This window comes from Atractosteus spatula, chromosome 9 (assembly GCF_055471065.1).
Source record: "Atractosteus spatula isolate fAtrSpa1 chromosome 9, fAtrSpa1.hap1, whole genome shotgun sequence".
Classification (NCBI taxonomy): Eukaryota; Metazoa; Chordata; class Actinopteri; order Semionotiformes; family Lepisosteidae; genus Atractosteus; species Atractosteus spatula.
The window spans coordinates 38,695,204-38,720,624 of record NC_142714.1 but is presented as its reverse complement, the minus strand read 5'-3'; the positions used below and the strand labels follow the sequence as shown (position 1 = coordinate 38,720,624).

Below are 25,421 nucleotides of genomic sequence, written 5' to 3'. Positions count from 1 at the left end.
TGGATGTTGTTGGGATTAATTACAAAGCACAGATAGCACAAAGAATATTTTAAAGAAGGCCATTTCTTCCAAAGTTGCCATCAAAAATGCAAAACCCATCTAAATACACCTAATAGTAAATAAAACTGCCTAATGGTCAAGTTATAAATGGCACTGTGGAGATTACTGGGAGCAGTGCAGAGAAATAAAGGGCTGCTTCGTTATCTTGGTTCAGTTAATGCTATATAAAATGGCATTTACTTCTGGCCTCAGGTGTTCCTAAGCTCAAGTATCTACTGTACATTACCACGAATAGCATCACTGAAGCAATCATGAATGTCACGTCAAAATGAATTCCTCGTTTATGCTTTTAAAAACTACGTTCAAGAAGTGATTAAAGGATGGCAGTAGAAGCAGAACACAAATTCCCACTGGATGAAAGTCCAGAATTCCAGAACCTGGATTGTGATTAGTTCAGCATATCCAAAGGTGGGGAGACAAAATATTTTTCCACCTTTTCCGAAGTGGCATTTCAGTGTAAGGTACTGTATATAGCCTTGCCCACAAAGACAATCCAGTCGATGCATTAAGAAAACACAGTACGTATGTTTTATTAAGTAATACCCTCAATATTTTATTACAAATGTGATATATTGGTTTATGAAGTCAGTAGGAAAGCCTCCATAGACATGATTATTTATATTTTGATTTGCCTTGCATCATTAAAGCTTTGGAGAAAGAAAATCTTGCTATTCTTATACCCCCATTTCAAAAAGTGTAAAACACCACGTAGAAGGAACACCACACTTGCATAGCCCCCAAACAAATAACAGATGTTTACATACTATACAGTAGATTCATACAGAACAACATGCTAAAATTGCAGTGCCTTTCTGGGTAATCAGGACAAAATAGGTTTGCCACATGGACACAGATTGAAGCCTCTGTGTCATGACCCTGTTACTCAAATACAGGGCTTAAGTTCAGGTCCAGCCTTCTTCCTGACAGTTAATTTTTAAGGTAGACAGTTCCCCCTACCAGAAATTGCACAAATTGTTAATTTTTAATTAACTCAGTTTTAAAGACTATATCCTACAAATCAGACGTTCCTGAGGAAACAAAGGAACTTGCAGACTGAACAAAACTTAAAGTCACTATCACTTTTATTCAGTATTAGTTGTTGGTTACATAATATGAGTCAATCTGGTTCAATTATCTAGTGAATTGAAATTGCTTACTGTTTTCTTATTGGAGACAAGCTTTTCAGTGGTGTTGATTATTTTTGTACTGTCTTAGCTCCACTGGTCCCTAGAAATCTGTCGGCATTCACACCATTTAAGTAATCATGTGCTTTGTAAAATACAGTGGTTTATTAAACTGGAAACTGACAGACACCACTGGAACATTTTTTGAAGTTATTTAGATACAAAAGGCAGTATACTGGTATAAAATCAAATAACCCCTACAATAGTTTCAACTTTAGGAAACATATGGAATGGTAAAGTGCTAGACTTGTGTCATACAATCACAAATTAATCTATTTTAAAATATATTTGTAGACCAAATGAAAGATGCTTGAATACTTGCCAAATCACTACATAAACATCATATCAAGCTTTTCATACATGCACAGCACATACAATTTCTTATAGTGTCCATTGCTTGAAAACTTTTGAGCTCCAGTCAGATGAATATCTGATTTAAGTTCTAAAGCCATTTTCAAATAAGTGGTACGTGATTTGGTATATACTACTGGGTATACAATTCTAGCTTGCTTTTCAGTCATAAAAGCCTACTGTAGTTATCGTCATGTTTCTTAATTAACACATCCCCAGTCAGAATAGTGGTCTTCATATAACAGCTGCTTTTGTCACCAGAAGTAAGATGGGAAACAATTCTTCACAGAATGACACAGTTATAATTCTTTGTTTGACCACAGTGAAAAGGGAAAACCAAATGACATAAGAAAGGCAACCTTCTATAAAAGCTGAAACATTTACATCCTCATAGTGCATGTCATAATACTGTCCCTACATTATGACACAATAACAGCGTACTGCAATTTGGCAGTAGTTTGTAACCATACAGTGAGAATAACAATCTGGGAAAGCTTCAATACAAGGACTCAATCCCTGCGTCACAAATCAAGCAAAAGAGCTGCCAATCACTCCAATACTAGATGTAACAAAAAGCATTTCTCTTGCGAGAGTGAATAAATGAGCCTAGTGATGCAGGGCCAGGCTCTGCAACAGACGGTGACACATATTTCAACCACCTTAAACGTCTTTTTCCAGGTCTAGTAACAAAAGGTATATTGAATGTTTACATTTTTTGCAGGATTCTCATTTTTGCTATATCTACTGTAGCTCTGACATATGAAATATGTTTGCTGTGAAACCAGTAGCAAAGCATACAGATATATACTGTTATTCTACCACTACCTTCTACCTCTGAGTGTGTCAGAATTCAGGTTATCTTTCCCACCTTAATAATTCCCTGTCTCTTTTGGGCTTTGCTGACATTTCTTGTTATTTCATTTTGGTAAGCACATTTAATTCCATTTTTTTGGATTTGTGTTTCAAATGTGTAACAAAAGGGCTAGGAGAACATTTGGTAGGTGTCATTTCCTGAGCAAGTTGCATGAAAAAGATTTTGTTTTATTTTCGAAAACAGTGAGCAAAGCAAAATGAAAGATCCCTGCAGTGTTTGCATTTAACGATGTTAAATGAACAAAAAAAACAAAATGCCTACAGTTTTTTTTTCAGTTCCTTCTCGCCCTTCTCCATTTATTTTAAGTTCAAAGGATATTGGCTTCATAAATCTAAACTGGAATGAGATTAGAGGCTGCAGTTATTTTACTACCTCCTCACATATTCATTCTCTCGGCAATAATACAGAATGCTTTCTTTCCAGCAGATATCTCACAGAAAATGGTTCCCTAACAAGTGAGATTCCAAGACATTGACAGCTCATAAACCTAACAGTAATATTTCTTAATATATCTGATGATCACTAATCTTGCAACTTTATTTTTTAAAAATATTTGGAACTGCTAATCATTTTTAATTACAGTACAGTATATACCCTTTGTGCGATGACTGACAGTGATGATGTCCACTAGATGGAGCCATTTGCCTTTTGGCTTGTTGCAAGCTCCTCAGTGATTGACAGGAGAGTTAGCAAAGACTGGGGGACATTAAGACAAGCCTGCAGGGATCTGGCAAATGGCAGGAGAAGCTGTTGCATGGAAAACCAAGTGGAACCTGGTGAATGGCCAGCGATCTTTATGTCAGTGCATGGCAAATCAATGAGTGAAACCAGCTCATTCCAGTAGCACACAGCTTACGTGCAGCTATGAACTTATTTCACTATCTCTCACACTTGTGATGTGAGCAACACATCTCTTCACTTTAGCATAAACGAGCCCAATAATTGTGTTCAGGATTACATCGTAATTTATTTTCACACTGGAGTCCTTGGCCCTGCTTCACATATGAACTAAATGGAAACTACCCATCCAAACATTAAATCAACACATCTAAACACTGCCCTAACTGTGCAGTACTAACACACATGCGATGACTAAAATTACATTCATCTGCTGTTCATTTTTTAGTGACTACCAGAATAGTTTTTTTGTCAAATATCAATGTGTATGACCACACAATTTTCATTCAGAAAATATTCATTTCCAGAAAAAGGACATTTGTGGTTAATGTGTTCTATTACCAAACTGTTCAACTTTAAGAAAATTTCTCAGAATTCATGTTATTCTGAACCCTTTGCAGTGGTCAAGATAACGTAACTCTCTAGATGGATTTAAACAAGACTGTGTCCACTGTACACTAATAATACTCTTGTTGAGTTTTCAGTATTGAGTTGTTTTAACTTATATTCTAGCAAGTAGGAGCAGAATTGAGAAAGGAACAGCATAAACCCAGAAGTACACCAGAAGCATTCTCTAAAATCATTGTCTATTTACACCAACATACCTCCCCTTTAAAATATATTAACACTAATCGTGACTTCAGTATACTCCAATTTGGCAAAACCTATTCATTCCCCTCTAATTAAAGGACACAACCACAACTATTTAAATATTTTAGTTTTGATTATTGTACACTATATACATCTGTCCTGTTGAAAATCATATTGTCAGACATATTTCAAAAATGGCTACACATTTTTCCCCACTGAAGGACTGAAATGTGAGTTGAATGGTCTCAAGGATTAGTGATCAATTTGATCTTAAATTATATTGTACATTTAAGGGATTGTTAATGACAAACTCGTCAGTGACTGGGGATGTGAAGTGAAAAGCAGATCTGGCCTGTTTTTTTAACCATCCATCCGTTTTATAAATGCTTCATCCAATTCAGGATCATGAAAGAGCCAGAGCTTATCCCAGCCAGCAACAACCACAAGGTGGAATACTCACTGGACGGGACACCAGTCCATCACAGGGCAGATACAGACACAAGCACTCCAGGGCCACTTTTCCTAGAAGCTAATGAAACAACCAATATGTTTTTGGACTGTGGAAGGAAAGTGGAGCACCTTGGGAAAACCCATGCGAACATGGGAAGAACATACAAACTCCACACGGATAGTAAGTTCAACCCATGGTCCCAGCCCCTGCAAGGCAGCAATGCTAACAGCCGTGCCACCCCTTTATCTAAGTAGCAGAGTGTTCATGTTTTTAAATGAGAAAGAATGGTCTCGAGGCTAGTTTCTAAATAAAAAAAGAACATAGAAAGGCAAGTTATTACTTAAGAAGGAATGATAATTGCAGATTCTTAAACCGATCTGGTTTGACCACACAGGATTTCTAATTTAGAAACTGTATGGCATTAAAAAGTTTCACACACCACAATCCAAGAATATGTGGCATAGTTATCCTGATTATTTTTTAAAATAAATTAATCACACTCCATATTATCTAACTGAAATTTCCCCCACTAATAGATAGCCAAGGTTAACAAGCCAGAAAGAAGAAAAATTAAATCGCCTATGTCCCTGATGCATTCATTTCCTGTACTTTTCACATAATGGCATAACTCAGGACTCAGAACCGATACAACCAATTTACTAAGCTACAGTTTTGCAAAATACAGGAACCAGACTTTAAAAACTTCAAAACAAATGTTCAATTCTAACAGTTGACAAAGAAAGACAGTTTTAAGATTTAAGACTATGAGTTTAAATGCACAGTATCATAAAATTGGTCTCCTATTATCCCCGTCACCACATGCTGTATGGTAAGTCTCTGTAATTCTGTGGCTAATCCAGGTTGCAGCAAACATGCCCACATGTTTCAGAGTGTCCACTGGCCAAGAGTGAGCATTTATGTTCCCACTTTTAATACTTAAAATGTATAAATACAACAAATGTGGATTAAAACCAAACATCTCGGTTTTTCCATTTCACCACTTCTTCAAGCCATAGCTTGTTCATTTTGGATATTTTTCATCCAGTGTGGTTTGTAACTCTTCAGTAGCTGAGATGCATCGGCTTGCCACTGAGTGCAAAGAGCAGCACACCTTTCACTCCTCTTCTTTCTGGGGGGTCCTGATCTTTAAGATGCAATTCCTGTAGTTGTTGAAAAATATCAAAAGTTAATATCAGCAGCTGCCGCATGTGTTAAGGAAATTCCACTGGTCATCACCTAAGACAACTACAGAGCAACCTTAACTAGGAACAGTCGAGGCCTTTTTAACGAATCCATCCATTCATTTTCTAAACGCAATTCAAGGAGAAACGGAGAGGCAGGATCCACCCTGGACCCGACAATAGTCTATTACAGGGTAAAAACAGATACCAGGGCCAGTGTTTTCCCAAAAGCCAATGAACTTACCAGTATGTGTCTGGACTGTGGGGGAAAAAAAAACAGAGCACCCAGAGGAAACCCACATGAACATGGGGAGAACATACAAACTCCACACAGATAGCACCCCAGGAACTGAACTGGACTCCCATCTAGACAAATTACAATCACACATTCATGAACTATATCAAAAGTGATCTAAACTAAATATACAGAAAGGCAATGGAATGTTTAATAAATATACTACCCAAAAGGTGACTAAAATAAATGGCATCACCCTTTCAGTAGAAATCAACAAAATATCTGGGTCAGTCACTGGTCAAAATGGATAGGAGTAGTCTAGGGATATTCAACTCTATATGTGCGAAAATGTATATCAGGTGGCTGAAATATTTATATATATTTTCAAAAAATTCATATTTCCTTGTATTTTCTTATATTTGCATATATTTTTTATCCCTTACAGACACATTTAAATATAGCAATGTTTCTTCAATACTTCACACTGTAGTGTAGCATTAAAATAGGATTTTGACTGCCAGCATCATATCAGTTAGGGTCACTTAAGGTTCCATGAGCAGAACACTTCATACTGCATCAACTTCAGAAATAGTTTCAAATATCCTTTGAACATGATGTTCATGCACATAACTGCTCTTAAAACCTGGAATGGATTAAAATGCTGTGAAACGTGTGTCTTATAGGTTTCCCTGCTATACTGCTTTCCAAACTTCAATTACTGCTTTATTTTACAAAGGAAGGCAAATAAACTCACCAGTCTTTAGATATAATGCCCCCACAAAGGTTTGCTATGACTCCAATTCTATGGTGACTGAACACTCTCTCCGAAGTGCTGAAATACAAACAAAAGAAACATTAATGGAACATTCAAGAAATTAAAACATACGGATATCGCTGAAATGATAAAATGATTAATCAAAACTTTACCAGTGATTCCGGTGCATATACGAATTATTTTCCAAAACTGTAATGCACGATTTTTCCACTGAGTGGCGGCAAAGTTCTACACCATGGTGCTGTGAACAACGTTATATATTCCTCAGTTAAATGTTTCCTAGATTATTTCTTCTGTATCTCATTAGGATAAATGTAAAGAACATTTAACATATTTGAAAAAGATGAGTAAATATTCATATTTAGTGCACAGCTTGGGAGGTAAAACACTACATAATCTCTGTTCTGTTATCTCATCAACTTCCAAATACTCATTAAAAACATATTAATGTATTGTAAATGTATTGAATATTGAATTAGTTTAGACCTAATGCAGCAACTTCCACATTTAGGGATACTCTGAAAATTAACGTGGTACTTGCTTAATAACCTTAGTGTGGTTTAACTTGACAAAAAAGATGGTTTAAAAATGCTTTTTATGGAAATCAAGTCCTAAACGTCAAGAATTTAACATTGCCAAGCAATATTACATTTCTATAGTGAGGTTCAAGTACACTCATCACAGACTGCTGATCATTCATCAGGCAGAAAAAAATTCTCTTACAAGAAACAACTGGGGTTTCATCAGAAAGGAAAATAAATTAGACGTAATTAGAAATTAAGGGAATGAATGGGAGATATTCATTAGGGGATCAATACAGAGCTTAACCTATAATACCTTGATCCATCTTGGGTATTATAGGTTGGTAAACTGTACAGATCATGAAGGTTTACATATTTTCAACACTGCCTGCAGAGATAGGCTTGTTCTCCTTACAAATGTGAAATGTCCAGCACCCCGAGTACGATTTCACACAAGAGAGGTGCAACTGACAAAACCTGAAATGGCTCAAATTGCTATGGATTATTTCTATCATTTACATGATCTGTAAAAGATCTCCTTGTAACTGTAGATGTGGAAGGCTATTCCTCAGCAAATGCAGGTTATTGGAATCTTCTCATCTGCTCTGTTGCTCCATGAAATGTATAGGCCTTCCAATCACAGGTGTATGATCATTTGCCAGGTATCTGATCCTTCCTGATAATTTGCTTCTTTGCTTTGCTGAAGTACTTCGGCATCACTCCCAATGGTCATTTAAATTAATTACCTCACGCTCGGCACATGTAACTGTGGACCATCTTATTATTTTAATGACTTTTCCCTATTTCCACTTGTCAAATGTCTCAGCTTACCCGAGCTCTCTTCATCTGATCCCTCCTCCTCCCACTGTTCTTCATTAGCTAATAGAGGATTCTGAGATTCGTTCAAGCACCGCATGGGGAAGAAATGGCCATCACCAAGGCTTGAGTCACAGAGGAAAAAACAGGAGGTTGTTAAAATGTGGAAAATTACATCTACAGTACAAACAAGCACGTATTATTCTGAACATTACAACCAAATGAATGTGTGACAAAAGTCATACATTTGTGTTTTTGTGAGCCATCTTCGGTGTGGAGATCACATGCTCTCCAGGTTAGACTGTTTTTTTGGGTGCAGTAGTTTCAACCCTTTTTTATTTTTATTCCTTTCTTCAAAGAAATTATATAAATCGATGCCAAATCCTGTAGGCTTTTAATGCCCTAGATGTACTAATAAAGTCAAACAAAAACAGTCTAACAATGGCGACGGACACCAGTGGCTATTCAGTGGATAGGTACTTTTAGGCTTGAATAAGGAGAGCTCATGTTTTTATTTGTTTTTTAAAAACACATATTAGCCATGTAGCTGAGGCTCATTTTTTAGTCTCCTTCCGGAAATGACTAAATGAGATTCTTGCTCAACAAGTATGAAAGGCTAACTGGCCTATTCTTGTTCATCATTCCTGTGTTCTTTATTTTATTAAACATCATAAATCCATCTTCTATACCTGTTTATCCAGTATCCAGTAGGGAGCTAGAAAAGCAAGATATTCCAAACACACTCACACATCCACACAGTGCCAGTTTCTACAGAAGCCAATTAACCTACCAGCAAGTCTTTGGACTGTGGGAGGAAACCAGAGCGCCCAGAGGAAACCCAAGTGAACATGGAGAGAACAAAAAAACGCCACACAGATAGCACCTCAGGAATAGAACCCAAGGCTCTATTTCTGCAAGGCAGCAATGCTAACCAGGGCACCACTATGCCACCTTTTTCGTTTGATTTCCCTTTCCAATTTGTAATGGATATTATTCTTTTATGTAACACTCTCCTCACAATTTGGAATGGGCTAATCAACTGAGCTTCCTGTGCATTAATGAGAAAACAAGGACTTGGTTTGTTCCCCTCCAGAAATAGAACATCTTTTTCCAACTTTCTCACTGTGTAAACAGAGTCAGCAACAACTGGAGGAATGTCAGGCCTTTCATTGACTACCCAGAAGATTACAGGAGTCTAGCAAGTCTCACTCCAGGTTGACTAATTAGTGGCAAGCACAGGAATCTTTGGATAATTGGGAATCCGGCAAACCCAGATGGTGTTCAGACAGTGGTATACCACCTCCTGTAATCTCAGCAATACTCAGCTAACAATTTTTCCTACAACACCCAATCCACAACTCACCTGGTAAACACAGGTATGAGCCAGTATTTCTTTTCTTCTCCAAACACTTGCTGGAGGTTTTTTCGAAAGCCAGCATTGAAGCCGTCCTTATCTGGTCCATTTTGAAACACCGGAGCAGAGAATGCCTCTTTTGGTGAAATAAAAATAAGAAGTTTTATTTAACAATGTTTTCACTTTATATAGCTCACCTTTCACAATACTGCTACAAATGTTATTTTTTTATTCAGATGTTTAAAATCCCTTACAACCAATGAGAAACGTACTGGATTAGTGATTCTGATTTACAAAAATGTACCAGGGACAGAACCAAAAGATAGTGTATGGTACCTAGCGCTTGTGTATTTGTGACAAAGAAATTTTGGTTGTTTTTTAGATGTTGTGCATTTTCAGATGACTGGTCTTTCCATTTTTTTTTATTTGACCAGTTTATTCCTAAGAAAATTAGTTAGAATACATAATATAATATATGACAGTATGACAGTATAATATACATTTCCTTTTCAGAACCACCTCATCAGACCAGAGCTCATCCTGGTTTCTATAGTGTTAAACATACTAGAGTCTCATGACTCTGAGTCCACATCTAAGCGACTTTGCTCCTGGATTACCCTCAGCAATGATGATCCTCACTAACACAGCTGGGTGGACTGGAGCTACTGGGATAAGTACCTCACTCAAGGTCCAGAAACCTACCCACAGTGCTCTGCTTTCCTCATAATATAGATGTAATACTATTCATTCTTGATCCACCTCCCATGATCTGGTTTAAGTTGTGATTAAGATAGTGTAAGACTTCAGCAACACTAAAGCATGCCAGAATGGTGAATATATAAGTTTGAAGATCACAAGATCATTTAGTCTCCTAGATCGCGGATACACAAGTTCTTTTCGTCACAGCTGATTAAGCAGACAATATTCTGGCTAATGTAGAAGCCAGTAAAACACCCAGAACCATTATGCAGCGTCACCTTCTGGTCCACAAAAGTGTACAGATACCAATCAAGGACCCATATAGACCATATAAAAAAAAATGACTGCAGCTAAATCTCCCTTTTAATATACTGTACATACAAAGCTTGATTCTTTTTCAACAACCTTCCTGTCCCCAACAATTAATGCAAGATAATACATCAGTTACCCTGTAACAATACACAGAGAAATAGAAATTGTCGGCAAGACTAGTCCTTGTTAATGACTGCTATTAAAAAACTTGGGTGAACTGAAGGAAAGGGGAAGGTCAGGTCTCCCTTGGAATTCTCACCTTTAAAACAAGTATTTCTCTGTAACAAGCCATTCCTGGCTGCAGAAATTATTTAAAGGAATAAACACTGGGAAATACAAGTAACACTCCCATTCTGTACACATTCCCAGATGTGACGCATCTGAAGATGAGAAGAGAGAAAGGCAGCATGTTCTTACCTAGTGTGGATCTGTTTTTAGCCACCAGCCAACAATGGTAGCTGAACAGAAACATGAGACTGACGAAAAACATGAGTGCAACAAACATCAGGAACAGCACATGGAACTTGGCAGGGCCGTTGCTAAGCTCACCCTGTTGAAAAGTTAAACACAAAATCTCAGAAACCATTAAGGTATGTGCCCGGCCTGGCACCTTCACTCAGCAGCAGGACAAATTCTTTTGTAGAGCACATCAAGAACGAGAAAGGCAAAATGTCACCCTTTTCACAGAGTCATAATAGCAAAAGATTAAAAATTCTCCATTTTGGATACAGAATCTACTACATCACTCAAGTGGTCTGTTTTAATTGGAATACTGGTAATCTCTTCAAAATGAACAAGAAAGGACATTCAGTGAAAATCAGAGAGCTTTTGGGACAGTGAAGTGAAATGTCATTTTTGCTGTGTACTACTGAAACTTGTATTTAAGATCAAAACATAAATGAGTGCAAGGTACAGAATGTCAGATTATTTCTGGATATTTTTGTGCAAACATGTTCAGCCATGTTAGTGTGTTAAATCCACTGCAGTTTCAGGTCAGAATAAACACTAGGACAAATTAAAGCAAAATAAGCTAGTGTAAAGTTGGTATTTGGTTACATACCACTTATTACACGCAAGGACTGCTTCAAGTCTGCAACCCATTGACATCACCCTCACAGCATCCTAATATATAATTATATTCCTTTGAGATGTTTTGCCAAACCATAAGTGGAGTCACTTTCAGTTGTTCCTGTTGTCGGGTTTTCTGACTTTAGTTTCGTATTCAACCAGTGAAATGCATTCTCCATAGGACTGAAATCAGGAGATTGACTTATCCATTTCAAAAAGGTTCCACTTGTTCTCCCTGACAAACTCCTTGGTTAAGTAAGCAGTATGTTTTCGGTCAACGTCTTTGCCGCAGGACGAATTGCAACCAAATGTGGCAGACGAGATGTTTCTGTACACTTCAGAATTAATTCTGCTGCTGCGGTCATCAGTTACATCATCAATAAAGACCAGTGAGCCAGTTTCAGAGGCAGCCAATGCATGCCCAAACCATGACACTGCCTCCACCAAAGTTCACATACGAGATGGTGTACTGAGGATCACACTACCACAGTTCCTCTCTTTCTCCATCCCTTTGATAAACGTTTACCTTTGTCTCATATGTCCATAAAACTTTGTTCCAGAACTGTCGTGGCTCATCTTTGTACTTCTTCACCAAATCTAAGCTGGCCCTTCTGTATTAATGCTGATGAGAGGTTTTCATCTTGCAGTGTAGCCCTTGTAATTTCTCCTACTGAAGTATTTTGCTCACAATAAATTGAGATACTTTCACCTCTGCACTCTGGAGATTGTCTGCAATCTCTTTGGCTGTAATGTTAAGGTTTTTCTTCACAGTTTAATGATTTTTCTGTCATCAACTGCTGTCATCTTCCTTGGACAACATGTTTTTTACTCCTCCAGTGGTTTCTTTGTTGATTTTGCAATGCCTGACCTCTCTTCAATGGTTCTAATTGAAATTTGCTTTGCTCTCATTTTCACAACTGCTTGCTTCTCCATCACAGACATCTCACTGGTCTACATGTGTATGCCTTTTAACTCAAGAGGAAGAACCAAGAGTAAACTCAGAAGTCTGGAACCAAGGCTGTGTATTCACAGCTCTTTTACCTTTTCAGAATTAATACAACATGGAACACAGGAGCAGTTACAAAAACCTGTCAGGCATTTGTCTTATGCTCACCTGAAATGGGGGGGATTGAACACAACATATGGCATCATGCTAACATGGCTAAACAGGTATGCAAAATAATATCCAGAAATAAAAAGCAAAATTCTGTGCCTTTGTAACGTATTCATCAGAATACAAATTTCATTCATACACAGCAAAAATGGCTAATTTAATTTTTATTGTCACGAGACATTATCACTGTACTACCACTTATCACTGTAAGAGGTATCACTGTACCACTTATCATTATACTACCACTAAAACAAGTTGGAGATCCTTCAGATGTACTGGAAAATATGTTTTATGAGACAAAAAGAAGTTTCTTTCCCCACCTGAACACCTCAGACACTCAGAATTAGGGACTGGTGCACAGAATGTTTAATGCAAGAACAAACTTAGGAATCTGAAGATAAAACCCAATTAAGCCAAATATTATTTCCATAACAATAAGGGCCTGTGTCAAGTGTGCTTCTTTTATAAAAATATATAGCTCTTAGGAGAAAAATAAATGTTTATTCTAGTTATAGAATAATAGGATTTTTCTGTTCCAGGGTGAAGATACGAGAGGTTGCTCACATGTTCATACAAAGCAATTTTTTATATTTGGAATGACAAAAGGTTTGACAGCACGTGCACTCATGAGCTTACATGTGCTAAGAAGATGTGGGCAAACAAAAGCAAATGGGATTACCCCTTTTAATCATACTGTAGCATGAAGCAATACTAAAACATGCTCTAGGAATCTTTTTTTTTGCAGGAGCATCACAATGTCAACATCTTCACGTCATGCACTATGCATAGTCCAGTCCACAATGAGTAGACTGCAGCAGCAATACTAATTGACAAGATATGCGTCTAATCAATGCAGGACCAGTCAACTGACTGTAAAGTACTATACCATACTAAACCTGACACTAAAAAAGCTCTCTGTACTCTCTAATTGTATCTTTGATATAAAAACCTAGATGGTTCCATATTTCCTTTACTTAAACTGTGACAAGAGTAAGGCCTTCTTCTTGGCACCTCCCAATACCTACGTTAAGCAAATGCAGTAACCCTATCTGTGGATGGCACTGTCCTTGAATTTTAAACATAATTGAAGAATTTAGCAGTGATATTTGCTCCCGGCTTGACTTTTGACCCTTGTGTGCAGAATATTGTATGAACATTATTCTTCCATCTCAGAAATATTATCATACTATGTCCTATGATGTCTTTCACTGTAGCAGAAAAGCCGGTCAACCTATTTGTCTTTTCTATAAATAATTACTGCAATGTCCTGCTCACTGGGGTATCCAAATCCACAAACTCCAAGAAACTCCAAGAATCCTGACCAGGTTGTGTGCAAGCAATCACATTACGCCTGGCGTGGAGCCCTTGCACAAACTTCCTATCAGGTTTCAAGTTGATTTCAAAACCTTCTTGCTCACATACAGTATAAAGCATTACATGGCTTGACACCTCAGTACCTGTCTGACTACTTCCCACCTCACAACCCTCGTTTGTCTGATTCTGCTCTTCTATAGGTCTTTCGAGCTCATTTACATTCTATGGGTGTCAGGGCCTTCTCTTGCTACACCCCAGAGCTCTGGAAGTCTATCCCCAAGGACATCAGAGAGTCACCTACACAGAGTGCATTTAAATCTAGACTCAAAACCTCTCGTCAGGCTTTTATTGGTGTCTGTGTCTGCTCCATTTTCTACTGACCCCATATCTTTTGCTGCATATCTTGCTTCTGTTCTTTGACCCACTGTAATAAAAACCTTGAAATGAAAAGACACCTGGCAATACTATTACTTTCAGATATAAAAGTTGATTATCATGTACATGTCATATGTCAGTGTGACATACAGTACAATTTGTTGAATTAAAGTTAGAATAATATACAAAATACAGACATACAATTTAAAAAAGGACAAGACCAATAGGTTTATGTTATCAGACAAAAGACAATAAATGTCACAAAGCTATAAATCATGACAAATTTAAGTGTACACAGAGCAGGTTTACTGTAAACACAATAGGTACACTTTTCCCCAATGACAGAGTTAACTATTTTTCTCATCAAGATAGGAAAAATGAATGGGGTGTCTTACTTACTTCCCAAAACTTGATGAAATACTGAAAAACTGTTGCAGCGATAAAGATGCAATACAGCATGGAATAAGACAGAAACAGCAGAAAAAACTTGTAGTTTGAAAATCCAATGCAGTTGTTCACCCTGAAAAATAATTTTGAAACACTTTGTTTTCAGTAAAACACAACAATGTGTTGTTACCATGACCAGGGTGTATATATATATTGAAGAAGAAAAAAAAAGCTAAAGAAAAATGTTAACAATTAGAAATCTTGGCAACAAATATGCTTATCTAATAAATGTCAGGAATTTGTTAAAACTTATCATGGGATCAAATACAACAGTGTAGTTTGTGAGAAATTACAATGATAATTTAAAAACATTCATTGCTGCAATCAGGTCATGGCACACTGTGATAATACCCTGTAATTCACATACCTTTTTAAATACAATTCATTTATGCCTTTATGTTTTGATACATTTAGAATTTCATAAATATGTGATCCACAGCAGCAGTGTAGGGCTGAATTATAAACTGCTTCTGCAAATCTATTTGCACTTAATCAGCAAAAGGAAAACTATAACAGAGCCAGAACACCTCCTCACATTTGCAACCTTTTTACTTTCTTAGATTGACCCCAGATCTGCAATAAGTTCAAATTTCAAAAATTTGAACTTACAAATTACTAACTGATCTCTATGTAAAGACAATTTACTACACTGCTATAACACCATGTCACTTCTGCCCTGGAAAAAGTTTAAAAAGAAGGAACTAAAATAATTACTGGTTTTAAAACCATTTCACAGACATCAGCATTAACTGAACATCTTTGGTCTTGTTCTAAAGTTTAGTCCTGAACTTTATTGATTTATTAGCGGGTTAAAAGGAGGCTTCAAATAAATAACCAAACAGAAAGTAGGGGGCATTCTTTACACAAAGAGTGTTTGGTGTCAGAAACAGGCCACCACGGCCTACAGTCGATGCCAGCTTTTTGGGTGCTTTTAAGAAAAAAGAAGGATGATGCCATCAGATCAGTAAGCAACTAGAAATTAGCATGTTAGGGCAAATGATCTCTTTCTGTTTTCAGCTTTAATATATGCAATATCCTCAGGGTTTACACTGAAGTATCTTCACATTCTAGTACTTTTAAACTGTTTCTGGAGTGTTGTAAGTGGGCTGCTATACCATCATTGTTCAGCTTGCATTTGTGACTGTGACAATCAGATGCTCATCACAGAACCGATGGAGCAAAAGGCCTAGTAAATTTCTTGGTCATCAAACTAGAGAGAACAATGTGTGACCCTTGCCTTGGTCATTTCAAGATGATGTGCAAATACTGCAATGCTGAGAGATTTTGAAAAGCTACAGCCACTGATTGTATACACAATGTGCTGTAGTTGTTCGGACATAAATTAAACATCAGTAGCTGCTGCTAAAAACAGGCTCTCTGCTTCTGGCCTGATGAGATGCTACTGTAAATACATCTTGGGAACTCTATCCAAGGCTACTCAACAGTTCAGATTAGGGATCTCCAATCTTATAGCTCACCCTAAATTGCATTTTTTAATGCAGCACTGAAAGTTATTGATCAATTGAGTAAATTAATTTGTTCAGTAATGCAACTCTAGTCCTTGAAGGTTAGTGAGTATTGAGATGTTATATACAGTAACTGATGATCTCTAAACTACTAATTTAATAAATCACTTGATTAATTGGTCACAGTTTAATTGTCCAGCTCTTTCAAAATTATTTAGTGATTGCCTCTAAATCCTTCTGGACTGAAACAGTATAATAACTGTTTCTAAAATAACCTTTTATCATAGATTTTATCATAGATAAATGTTGAGGGCTAAATGCACTTTATATGAAAGTCATATAAAGAAATTGAAAAGATGGAAAAATGCAAATGTCCTCATGGCATATATCTATTAATATTCAGCATTTATTTTCTAGCAAGATGCTTAGTGATTAAGTGCTATATTTACCTACCAAGGACAATGATGATCCATCTTCAGAACACACCTGAAATAAAACAAACAATACAGAAAACTAATTTATGCATCAAAGGTTCCGTTTTTTAACAAGACTCCATGTACTTATAATATAAAGTTTCAGAATAGGCTGAAATTGCTTTATAAAAGGTCTTTGTGACATTATTATAACCAATGAAAAACTGAAGTGGCTCAGGGTGAGGATAAGAGTTAAAAAATTATGGCAACAAACCAAGACAGGTCAGATAAATGGCAACGATAGGCAGCAGAAAAGGAACTGGCAAACGGTCAAAAAGTTCACGGAAATTCTGGCTTTAGCACTAAATATGCCTCTAATTGTGGAGTCTTTTATTTTCCCCACTGAAATAGTAGTAGAAATAAAAAGGAACAGGTGACGGGTTTATTCCATGCTGAAAAGAAAAGAAAGGAAACAATCTTTTGGCTGTGAAGCCCTCTTCAGGTGCGAGAAAGACAGGGTAGATGGCAAACATTAAATAGCACAGGAGAACAAAAGCTGGAAAACTGGAGGAGGAGGGAGAGGGGAGAGGCAGAGAGGCCACTCAGGAAGCGAGGGGAGGAGAAAGGTGTGAAATAAAAAGATGTTCAAGACTACAATGCTGTAAAATAAACGTCTTCCCTCACCAGTGTCCTGTATTATAATTCACTTCATGTATTCACATATTTTATATATACAAGGTGATGATTTATTTGGATTTTTCTTTGTAGTTTTTTTGTGGCATTTAACCTCTTTCATGCATGTAGGTGTTTTCTTTGACCACCCAAAATGTCATTAAATTATTGACTTATAAGATATTCACTTAAGAAAATGTAATTCTAAAATATTGGACATAACTGGGCATAAATTAATATGTTCGCAAGGCACTTTAAATAAATTGTGAGTTTTTATTTACAGTGCATGAAATACAAAAAAATACCAAAACAAACAAGCCACATACTTACAACCAAAAAACACAATGAGAGAGAGAGAGGTGAGGTGAAGGATGAATGAAAGAGTGAACTACAAATAAAACCGAGTATATACAAACATTCTTCCTCCAAATTGCCGATTACAGTTCACACCTTTATGCTCTAAGTCTAGAGATATGACCATTCAAATAAAAACAGACCAGTGAGGCCTGACTAAACAATACACACGTCCTTCAGGGCAGAGAACACTGCAACACTTACGCAAAGGTCAATACAAACGCACAGAAACAGAGAAAATGAGAGGAGAATACATAGTACTGGCCAGTGACAATTAGATACAACAGATAGTTATACAGAGTGTACAACTGTGTGCTGCATTCACTTGCTTTGTGATTATTATGTGTGCTGGATGGTGTCCCTTTTCCTTCCTCCATGTGTTGGGTTTGCTGGCAGTGTGTTTTGTGATCTCAGCACAGAATTTCGGAATTGGGTAAGTATAGCTTTTGGTTTTCTGTGAATATATGTGTTGTGTATGTCCATTCAATGCAACTTCCAACATCACATCACTGCTAATTATATTAGAAACTGGCAAGCTACTTTGGCCAAAGATGCTTCTTTTAACTCAACACTCATTCATTATAGTAAATGCATAGTGGTAAAGATATTTTGGTGAAAAAGTTATTTTAAGACCTGCAATATATGCTAGTTTGATCAACGTCTTATATTTGAGATACAGTGTCTCCCTTGCTTGCCATCTTTACTATCATAATGATTTTAATGCAGGCTTGGGGTTTATTTCTCTTTTCCAAGTCTAAAATAGCTGCACAACACAGCATGCAGTCACAGCAGGCCATTTCCCTCTCCTGCACCCAATCTGTGAAAGATTATTTCGCTGATGACTAAGAAAGGGGCACTAAAGAACAAGAAGGTTATTATGAACTGAAGTTATCATATGACAAGTGGATCTCTTTGCTCTACTGTGCTGCACTCAGATGATTTTACCCTCAAATGATAAAATCATAGTAGAATACAACAGAGTGCAGAAAGTGAGCCATTAGTAAGTCACAGCAGAGGCTTAAATGCACAGTAATGCTTTTGTACCAAACATCAACATCAACAGTGCCCTTGCTTATTAAACACTATATTCTAAACTAAACAGGTATTCTAAAAAAAGGTCTCCCTTCACACCTTCAAACTGGCATGCATCATGAATACAACAGTATATCAGCTGGGTGAAACACGTCTTTATAATTGTGTTACCAACATCTTTTAAATTGTTCTGTCTCAGAAGAACCTTTTTCACGTGAAACAGGACACCAGATTAAATGTTTAATGCTATCCTATAAATTCAAGACAGGGGCTGGACAGCATGCTCGTTAACCGTACAGATTTCACTGGCATGTCCGAAGGTGACAAATTTTGACTCATACAGTGAATCAAGAACACTGTCTTTCTCCATCCCCCGGCTAAATGCTTCCTGGTAGTTGGTTTTGGGAAGGTGCTGCACTTCAGGGACTGATAAAGTGACTCTCCTACTACCTGTAAAGCACTTTGAAATCCTATCGGATGAAACGCACTCTGTGTAAAGAACTGGTATTACTTTGAAGATGGTGATCTTGATGAGGAACAAAATTCAAATCCAAATCAGATGGGAAGTCCTCTTGAAAATAGCTCTTAAAATGTAAGAAAGCCCGATTTCAGGCAGTAAACTTCACCAACTGGATTCAAACCAGCACCCCCAAACCAGAAAAGGTGTACGATCTGGTAAAAGACTTACATTTCACACACTGAACAGTGATGGCATCGGTCTGGCTTTATTACCTGGCATCGATCACAGAACCTGATGGCTGGAAACATAATGAAAACAGCCGCTGGTTAAATGCATTTGAACTGAAACCAAGACCCCCGACCTCCTTCCCTCTCGTCACACAGCCATAACACAACTAAACAATGAAATAAGAAGACTGGGAGAACCAAAAGAAGAACCGCTCAAGGGGTTTTGGAATGAAGGCTGAAACTTGTTTTAAGAACTATAAAATTATTATTATTTGCTAGTGGTATATTAGTTTATACCAGGATATTTCTGCGAGCCCTACATCAAAAAATCTAGTATGATTTATAGACTGCACCGAGTCATCATTTTCTTGGGACTCAGAACAAGTCTAAGTTTGTAATCTGTTTAGCAAAATTGCTCAATTTGAGGAGGAGGCAGTCCCCGTCCTTATGTGATGACTGTGAGCGTTATGTAGTAATATATCATCTACTTAAATGATTAAGATACAATTATTCTAAAGCTCATACAAAAGCTTAAAAAAAGCATGAACCATAAGAATCAGAAGCAAAACTGACTACCCTCGCACAAGCTAACAAAATCTCCAAAAATATCAACAAGAAAAACATTTGGATTTGTTTTTAGAATGATTAAGGTGCTTATAATAGAGGTTACACATCCTTCTCTTTTTTCACATTTTCCTAATATTCACAAGTCAGACACCCACTGAACCAGCATCACATTTAGACAAATGAATTTGGGCATCTCTCTGGTTTTCAGAAATGCCAGCTATGTGGGAGCAGTGCTCATGGGATGATGCCAGCACAGCCATTCTAACAAAGCCAGGATGCTCTTATGGGTCGTACTAGATGGTTACTAGGAAGATACAAATAGATACACTGAAAAAACAAATGGATATAGTCCTATTTCAACATAATACCTAGCGGATCCTCTAGAGAAGCTACAGAGAAATGAAGAATGATTAGCGATTATGTTTGTATACTTGTCAACAGGACATTATAAAGGAAGCAAACAAGATAAAGGCTTGACTCCGGCACATGGATAGCCCACCTCTTACTATATATCCGCTCTTACAGTATGTCAGGTAATCTAGATAGCCTTTAAATAAACAGATGCTTCACATCACTGTATACCTTTTTAAAACCAAAAGTAAATTTTACTTAAAAGTGTAGCCTTAGTTACACAGGCTTGATGTTCATTCTTATATGGAACTTGCATACATTATCCTGCAGGTCGTGTGGATCTGAACACTTGCTATAACTACCAGATAAAGGTTAACCAGAAGAATGTGACATTAAAACATTTACTTTAGTATTATGCTTAAATGGCTCAAATTTTCTGGGGCTGTTCCAGGCTGAAGCCACTTGTACCAAAAAATAGTTTTGGAGGTTTTGACATTTATGTTTTTTCCATGTTCTGCTTCATGTAGCCAGATGTGTCCGACATTTAGGCTTCCGAATGTAATGCTGAATCCTTGATATCTACCCATCTTCTCCAGCTGAACACACTGAAGAGCAAATAGTGGATGTTTCAGCAGTCACTCACCGCCTGAGGCAGCCCGGGTGAAAACTGGCAGCTTCTTTGCAATCTCCAGAAGAATTTGTTTCTGCACTTCAGGTCTCTCTTCCATTTCGTATCGCTCTTTGTCCGTGTAGGAAAGATGGAACTGAAACAAAATTCAATATGTTATTCGACAAACACCAAACCGTCATCACCTGCCATCTCTATCAAGTGCTTAGCATTCCTGAATCGAAAACCTTTGCCCAGCTGAGGAAAGGGCATTCTTCCGAATCATTCGAAATTCCCATCTGGCACAATTTATACCAGTCTCTTATTTTTTTCCTGGAAATTCCGTCCATCCACCTGTTATCGGAAAGCTGTTTTGTCTTTGTGCAATAGTGGCACCTTAGAGACTATCCCAAAAACACACAAGGCCACAAGGCAGACTGAGAGCACATGGCTACTGTTGCTCTGCTCTTGCTCTGGACAGGACGCCAGTCTGTCTCAGGAACACAGAGTAAGAGGCAATTTAAGCAATCTGTCAAACCTGCCAAGTGTGCCTCTGTGAGATGGGGGGAAAAGGGAGCACCGAGACGCTGGGAGAGCATGCAAACTCCACAGAGAGGGCACCTCAGCCCAGAATCAAACCCACCAAGAAGGAGACTTTTTCTATTCCCTAATATTCCATACAGGATGTTTTTGAATTTTACGTTTGCTCTTTGGTTTTTATTATGTGCTGTATATTTTATGTAGTTGTGACCCATTTTTGTAAACCCAAGCTTTACAAAACCACCAAAAGATTCATGTTAACCATCTTCATTTGCTAATGGAAAATGGAGCAGTTTAACAGTCTTCATTTTTTTCCAGTTTTCATGAAGTTCCAAACTTTAAAAAAAAAAATTACATACACTAACACTCCCCTCTTTTGCTTTGTTTTTGTTTTGTTAAATGACAATTCTTGGCATTAACAATGGTTTCCCCACCTGACAACACTCCCCATTATACCAGGTGCTCAAAATCACCATTTCAATATTTTTGGCAAGGTATGGCTTGAAATTAAGATCAGCATCTAGCTGAGGGCTGGTTAGCAAACAATTTTGCTTAGATTTTCAAAAAATAATGGTATTCCCTTTCATTGTTTCTCATCTTTCTATGTCAGATCCTTTCATTTGTACAGCTTCTCTGTACCTGCTGACTGAGATCTGTATTTTATTAAATAAAACACTTTTTGCTCTTTCCCTTATATAGTATCTTTATTACATACTACAGTATATATACGATCAGATTTTATCACCCTCGCCTTATCATCATCCTCCACCTCTTCTGCCCCACCATCTTAACTGAAACCACAGACATTCACAGAGCAGATCAGCTAGTTTGCTCCACAATTTCACTTCGAAATCTGTCTGTAACACTCTTGACTGAGAACAGAAAGTGTACTCATTTATATGTTCTTCACTATGGCGTCGGGTTATACTGGTGTCAATATAATTTTATATTGAATATAATGAATTATATATAGTCTATAATATATTTTATATTTATGTATTGTATTATATTTTAATAATTTTAAATACATTTTATATACACATCTACATTTCTATACATAAACGTAATGCATAATTAATCATTACCCATAAATAATTTTCCATAATACTACCTTCTTTGATGGCTGAGACGGTGGTGTAAAGATGGACTTCCAATAGGTCCAGGAAAACATCACAAAACAGACATGGAACAGTCCAAGGTAGGTGACTGTAAATGAGATCATCGCAAAGTTACAAATAGGCATCCTGTAACTTTACCATCCACAATGCCAGGCAGGTCAGTCATTTCTAACCTATGACAAAATGCAGTTCCACATCCACAAGGGAGAAGTGGTCATGAATCAGCCAAACTGCTAAGAGATGTCATGCATTAAACAGAAGATTTAATTTCTGCTTTATCATGATTATATTTCAACTGAACAAAAAAAACAACAACACAATGACGTTTTACTGATTACTTTGGTAACAGGCATTTCTACCATTTAGGCTTATCTATTAGAAATTATTTACAACTATTTATGTCCATAATGTATCTTGCACTATATTTTAATTCCGTTCCTTAAAACATTTAATATTACACTGCATCATTTTAAAGAATATAGTGACACTAGATAAAGGCATTAGGCACATTTTATTTATAATAACCAAAATGGTATTGATTAGCGGGAACTCTTATCCAAGATACAGTAAGATATATAGTTCATGAATAATATCAGTATACATTATCATTAAATACCTTTACTAGTCAGGATCACCAGATGAATTAATGAACTGATAGCGTTCAAAAGAGGTTTGGAAAACAGTTGCATTCAATCACACGGCTTACCTTTTTCCAGAGTTTTGTCGAGTGTAACTGTGAAGAAATAGAATCAATTAGCTGGACAAATCAGGTATTAGTCACCTTAGATTACCTTTAAAAAATAAACATTTTAAAATCCTCAGACTTATTTTAGTCAAACGAACACCTTTAAGATATGAAAATGGTTCTCTTGCAAACATACAATGAAGAAAAAGAAAATAACGAGAAAACCATAACAACATTCTTAAATAAAAATCTCCAGCAATTTCCAGAAACCAACTTTCGTTGCTACTGTATGTGACTGAAACAGGAACTAGTAACAGCAGACTCAGCTACAGCTACATGTTTGCGTAGAGCAGAAATCACTTTCCATCAGGAACGTTGTGTAACTGTATAAATAGGTCGATTAAACTTTAAGCCATAGTTGTTCTAAAAAGCTGAACTTTTAAATATATAAAACAGAAAAGAAAATATCACAGAATAAACAAAGCTTCTTGCAGATCAAGAGTAAGGTCTGTACAGTGGTTACTAGACGTATAAAACTAACTCACATTTATTCTTTCCACATAAAATGCAAATTCTAACACATATATGTTAAAATAAATAGTTGCTCATTAAGTCAGGCTGGAGTATCTAACGCGAATCTTACAACTACTGCTACACTACTACAGTTCATCTGCCCAGCACTTCCTGAGTGCTATTTTATGCAGATCTAACATTAACAACAAAACTACTTACACAGACACAGCTCAAAAACATAAGCATAATAAGACCACACCACCACCGCTGTGATAATAATCACGGGTATCCAAGAGAAAATCCTTTGGCAGCATCGTAGTCCTCTTGACAGAGCCATATTCAAACAGCCACCGCAAAAATCATTTTATCCACACTAGATTACACGGGCTGGCTGAAATCTGAACTCTCATCGGCGTTTGACTTTGTAGTCTGAAGGAGGAGAAATGGCCTGCCTCTTCAACAAAGGAAGTTCGCATAGACAAAACAACATAAGCGAGGATATATTTCCCGATACAACTGCCTCAAGCGGTCATAATATGGAATAACACTTACTTCAACAATGATCCATACGGATTCTCTTATTTATCAACAGAACTACTTTTACTACTCCTACTCCTCCTACTACTACCCCCATCAATAATACATAAATATTTGTGGAATATTATTCTCAAAGGTCTGGGACATATCCTTTTGTTAAATGTATTATTAAGAAATGAACAAGCATTTTGGCATCGGATAAGCACACACCCAGCAACAGATCCCAAAGCGCACAGCCACCAAAATATCCCAAAGTCCAGGGATACTTCAGATTCACCCACCCTGATTTAATACATTCACAGTCACACAAGGGTCAGTTTTCATAGAAGCTGATTACCAGCCAGTATGTCTCTGGGCTGTGGCAGAAAGCTGGAGAACTTACTTTACAAACCTCACACAGATACTATTCCAAGTCCAGAACTGAACCCAGGTTCCCAGTGCTGCAAGGCAGCCATGCTGACCACTGCACCACCATGTCATCATTACCTGTTTAAAAAAGCTAATAAAATATAATTTAGTTCTATTCTAGGTTTCACTTAGTGAATTTGTTTTGTGAATTTTTGCTTTTGTTGTGTATTACACATGTCCTATTGCACAGTACTGTCCAACCTAAGGTTCTTGACAAGCACCTTGATATAAATTTGTAATGGATTCAGAAGCACATCCAGCACATCCATCTTAAAAAAGAATAATCTGAATGAGGTATTTAAATTAGCCCTCAGTAAAATACATTATGTTACTTTACAATAATCTCAGTGAGAGAACACTTCTGCATCTGCTCAAATTTACGCTAATTCAGACATAATGTTCCGTTGCAAATGTTTATAGTTGGATTAATAAAAAATAGATTTTACAGTGAGATTTTACAAGCTATCAGATCTAATTAATGCCCAGGACTGTATGGATTTCAGCAGAAGTTTACAGAGTTTACTTTTCTTCAGAATTCAAGCCACGCTTTATTTTTGTACTTAAGTGAAAATTACTTCAACAATTTCAAATGCTTAGTTTGACTAAATTTCCTTGTTACATTTTGATGTCAAAATAATTGCAAAAGGAGAAACAAAAAATATGTGTGATAATTCTTTCAAAAACTGTACAACTCAGTTAGGTTAGTTTTGTGAAGGAGACATTTGCATTAGACATGATTGACACCACAGAATTCTTGCGTTGGTTTAAACCGTGACTCAGAAAGTGCTGACAGATAAGAGTGGAAATGTGTTAGTTTGAGAAATTTAATTAAGAAAATCATTTTAGAAACTG

General features: G+C 36.9%; 1 protein-coding gene across 1 annotated transcript; it reads right to left on the bottom strand.

The window, feature by feature from the left end:
* Positions 1 to 5,044: 5,044 nt before the first annotated feature.
* On the bottom strand, positions 5,045 to 23,999 carry LOC148828547 (palmitoyltransferase ZDHHC15B-like). Its single transcript, XM_088925306.1, has 12 exons — positions 23,844 to 23,999; positions 23,133 to 23,159; positions 22,420 to 22,514; positions 20,805 to 20,925; positions 19,245 to 19,314; positions 16,539 to 16,571; positions 14,572 to 14,692; positions 10,719 to 10,851; positions 9,300 to 9,426; positions 7,952 to 8,061; positions 6,579 to 6,656; positions 5,045 to 5,568 (listed from the first exon to the last, which is right to left on the bottom strand). Exons 1-11 carry the CDS (start codon positions 23,959 to 23,961, stop codon positions 6,613 to 6,615), a joined length of 999 nt encoding a protein of 332 aa, XP_088781432.1. The 5' UTR covers positions 23,962 to 23,999; the 3' UTR covers positions 5,045 to 5,568; positions 6,579 to 6,612.
* Between the last annotated feature and the right edge of the window lie 1,422 nt (positions 24,000 to 25,421).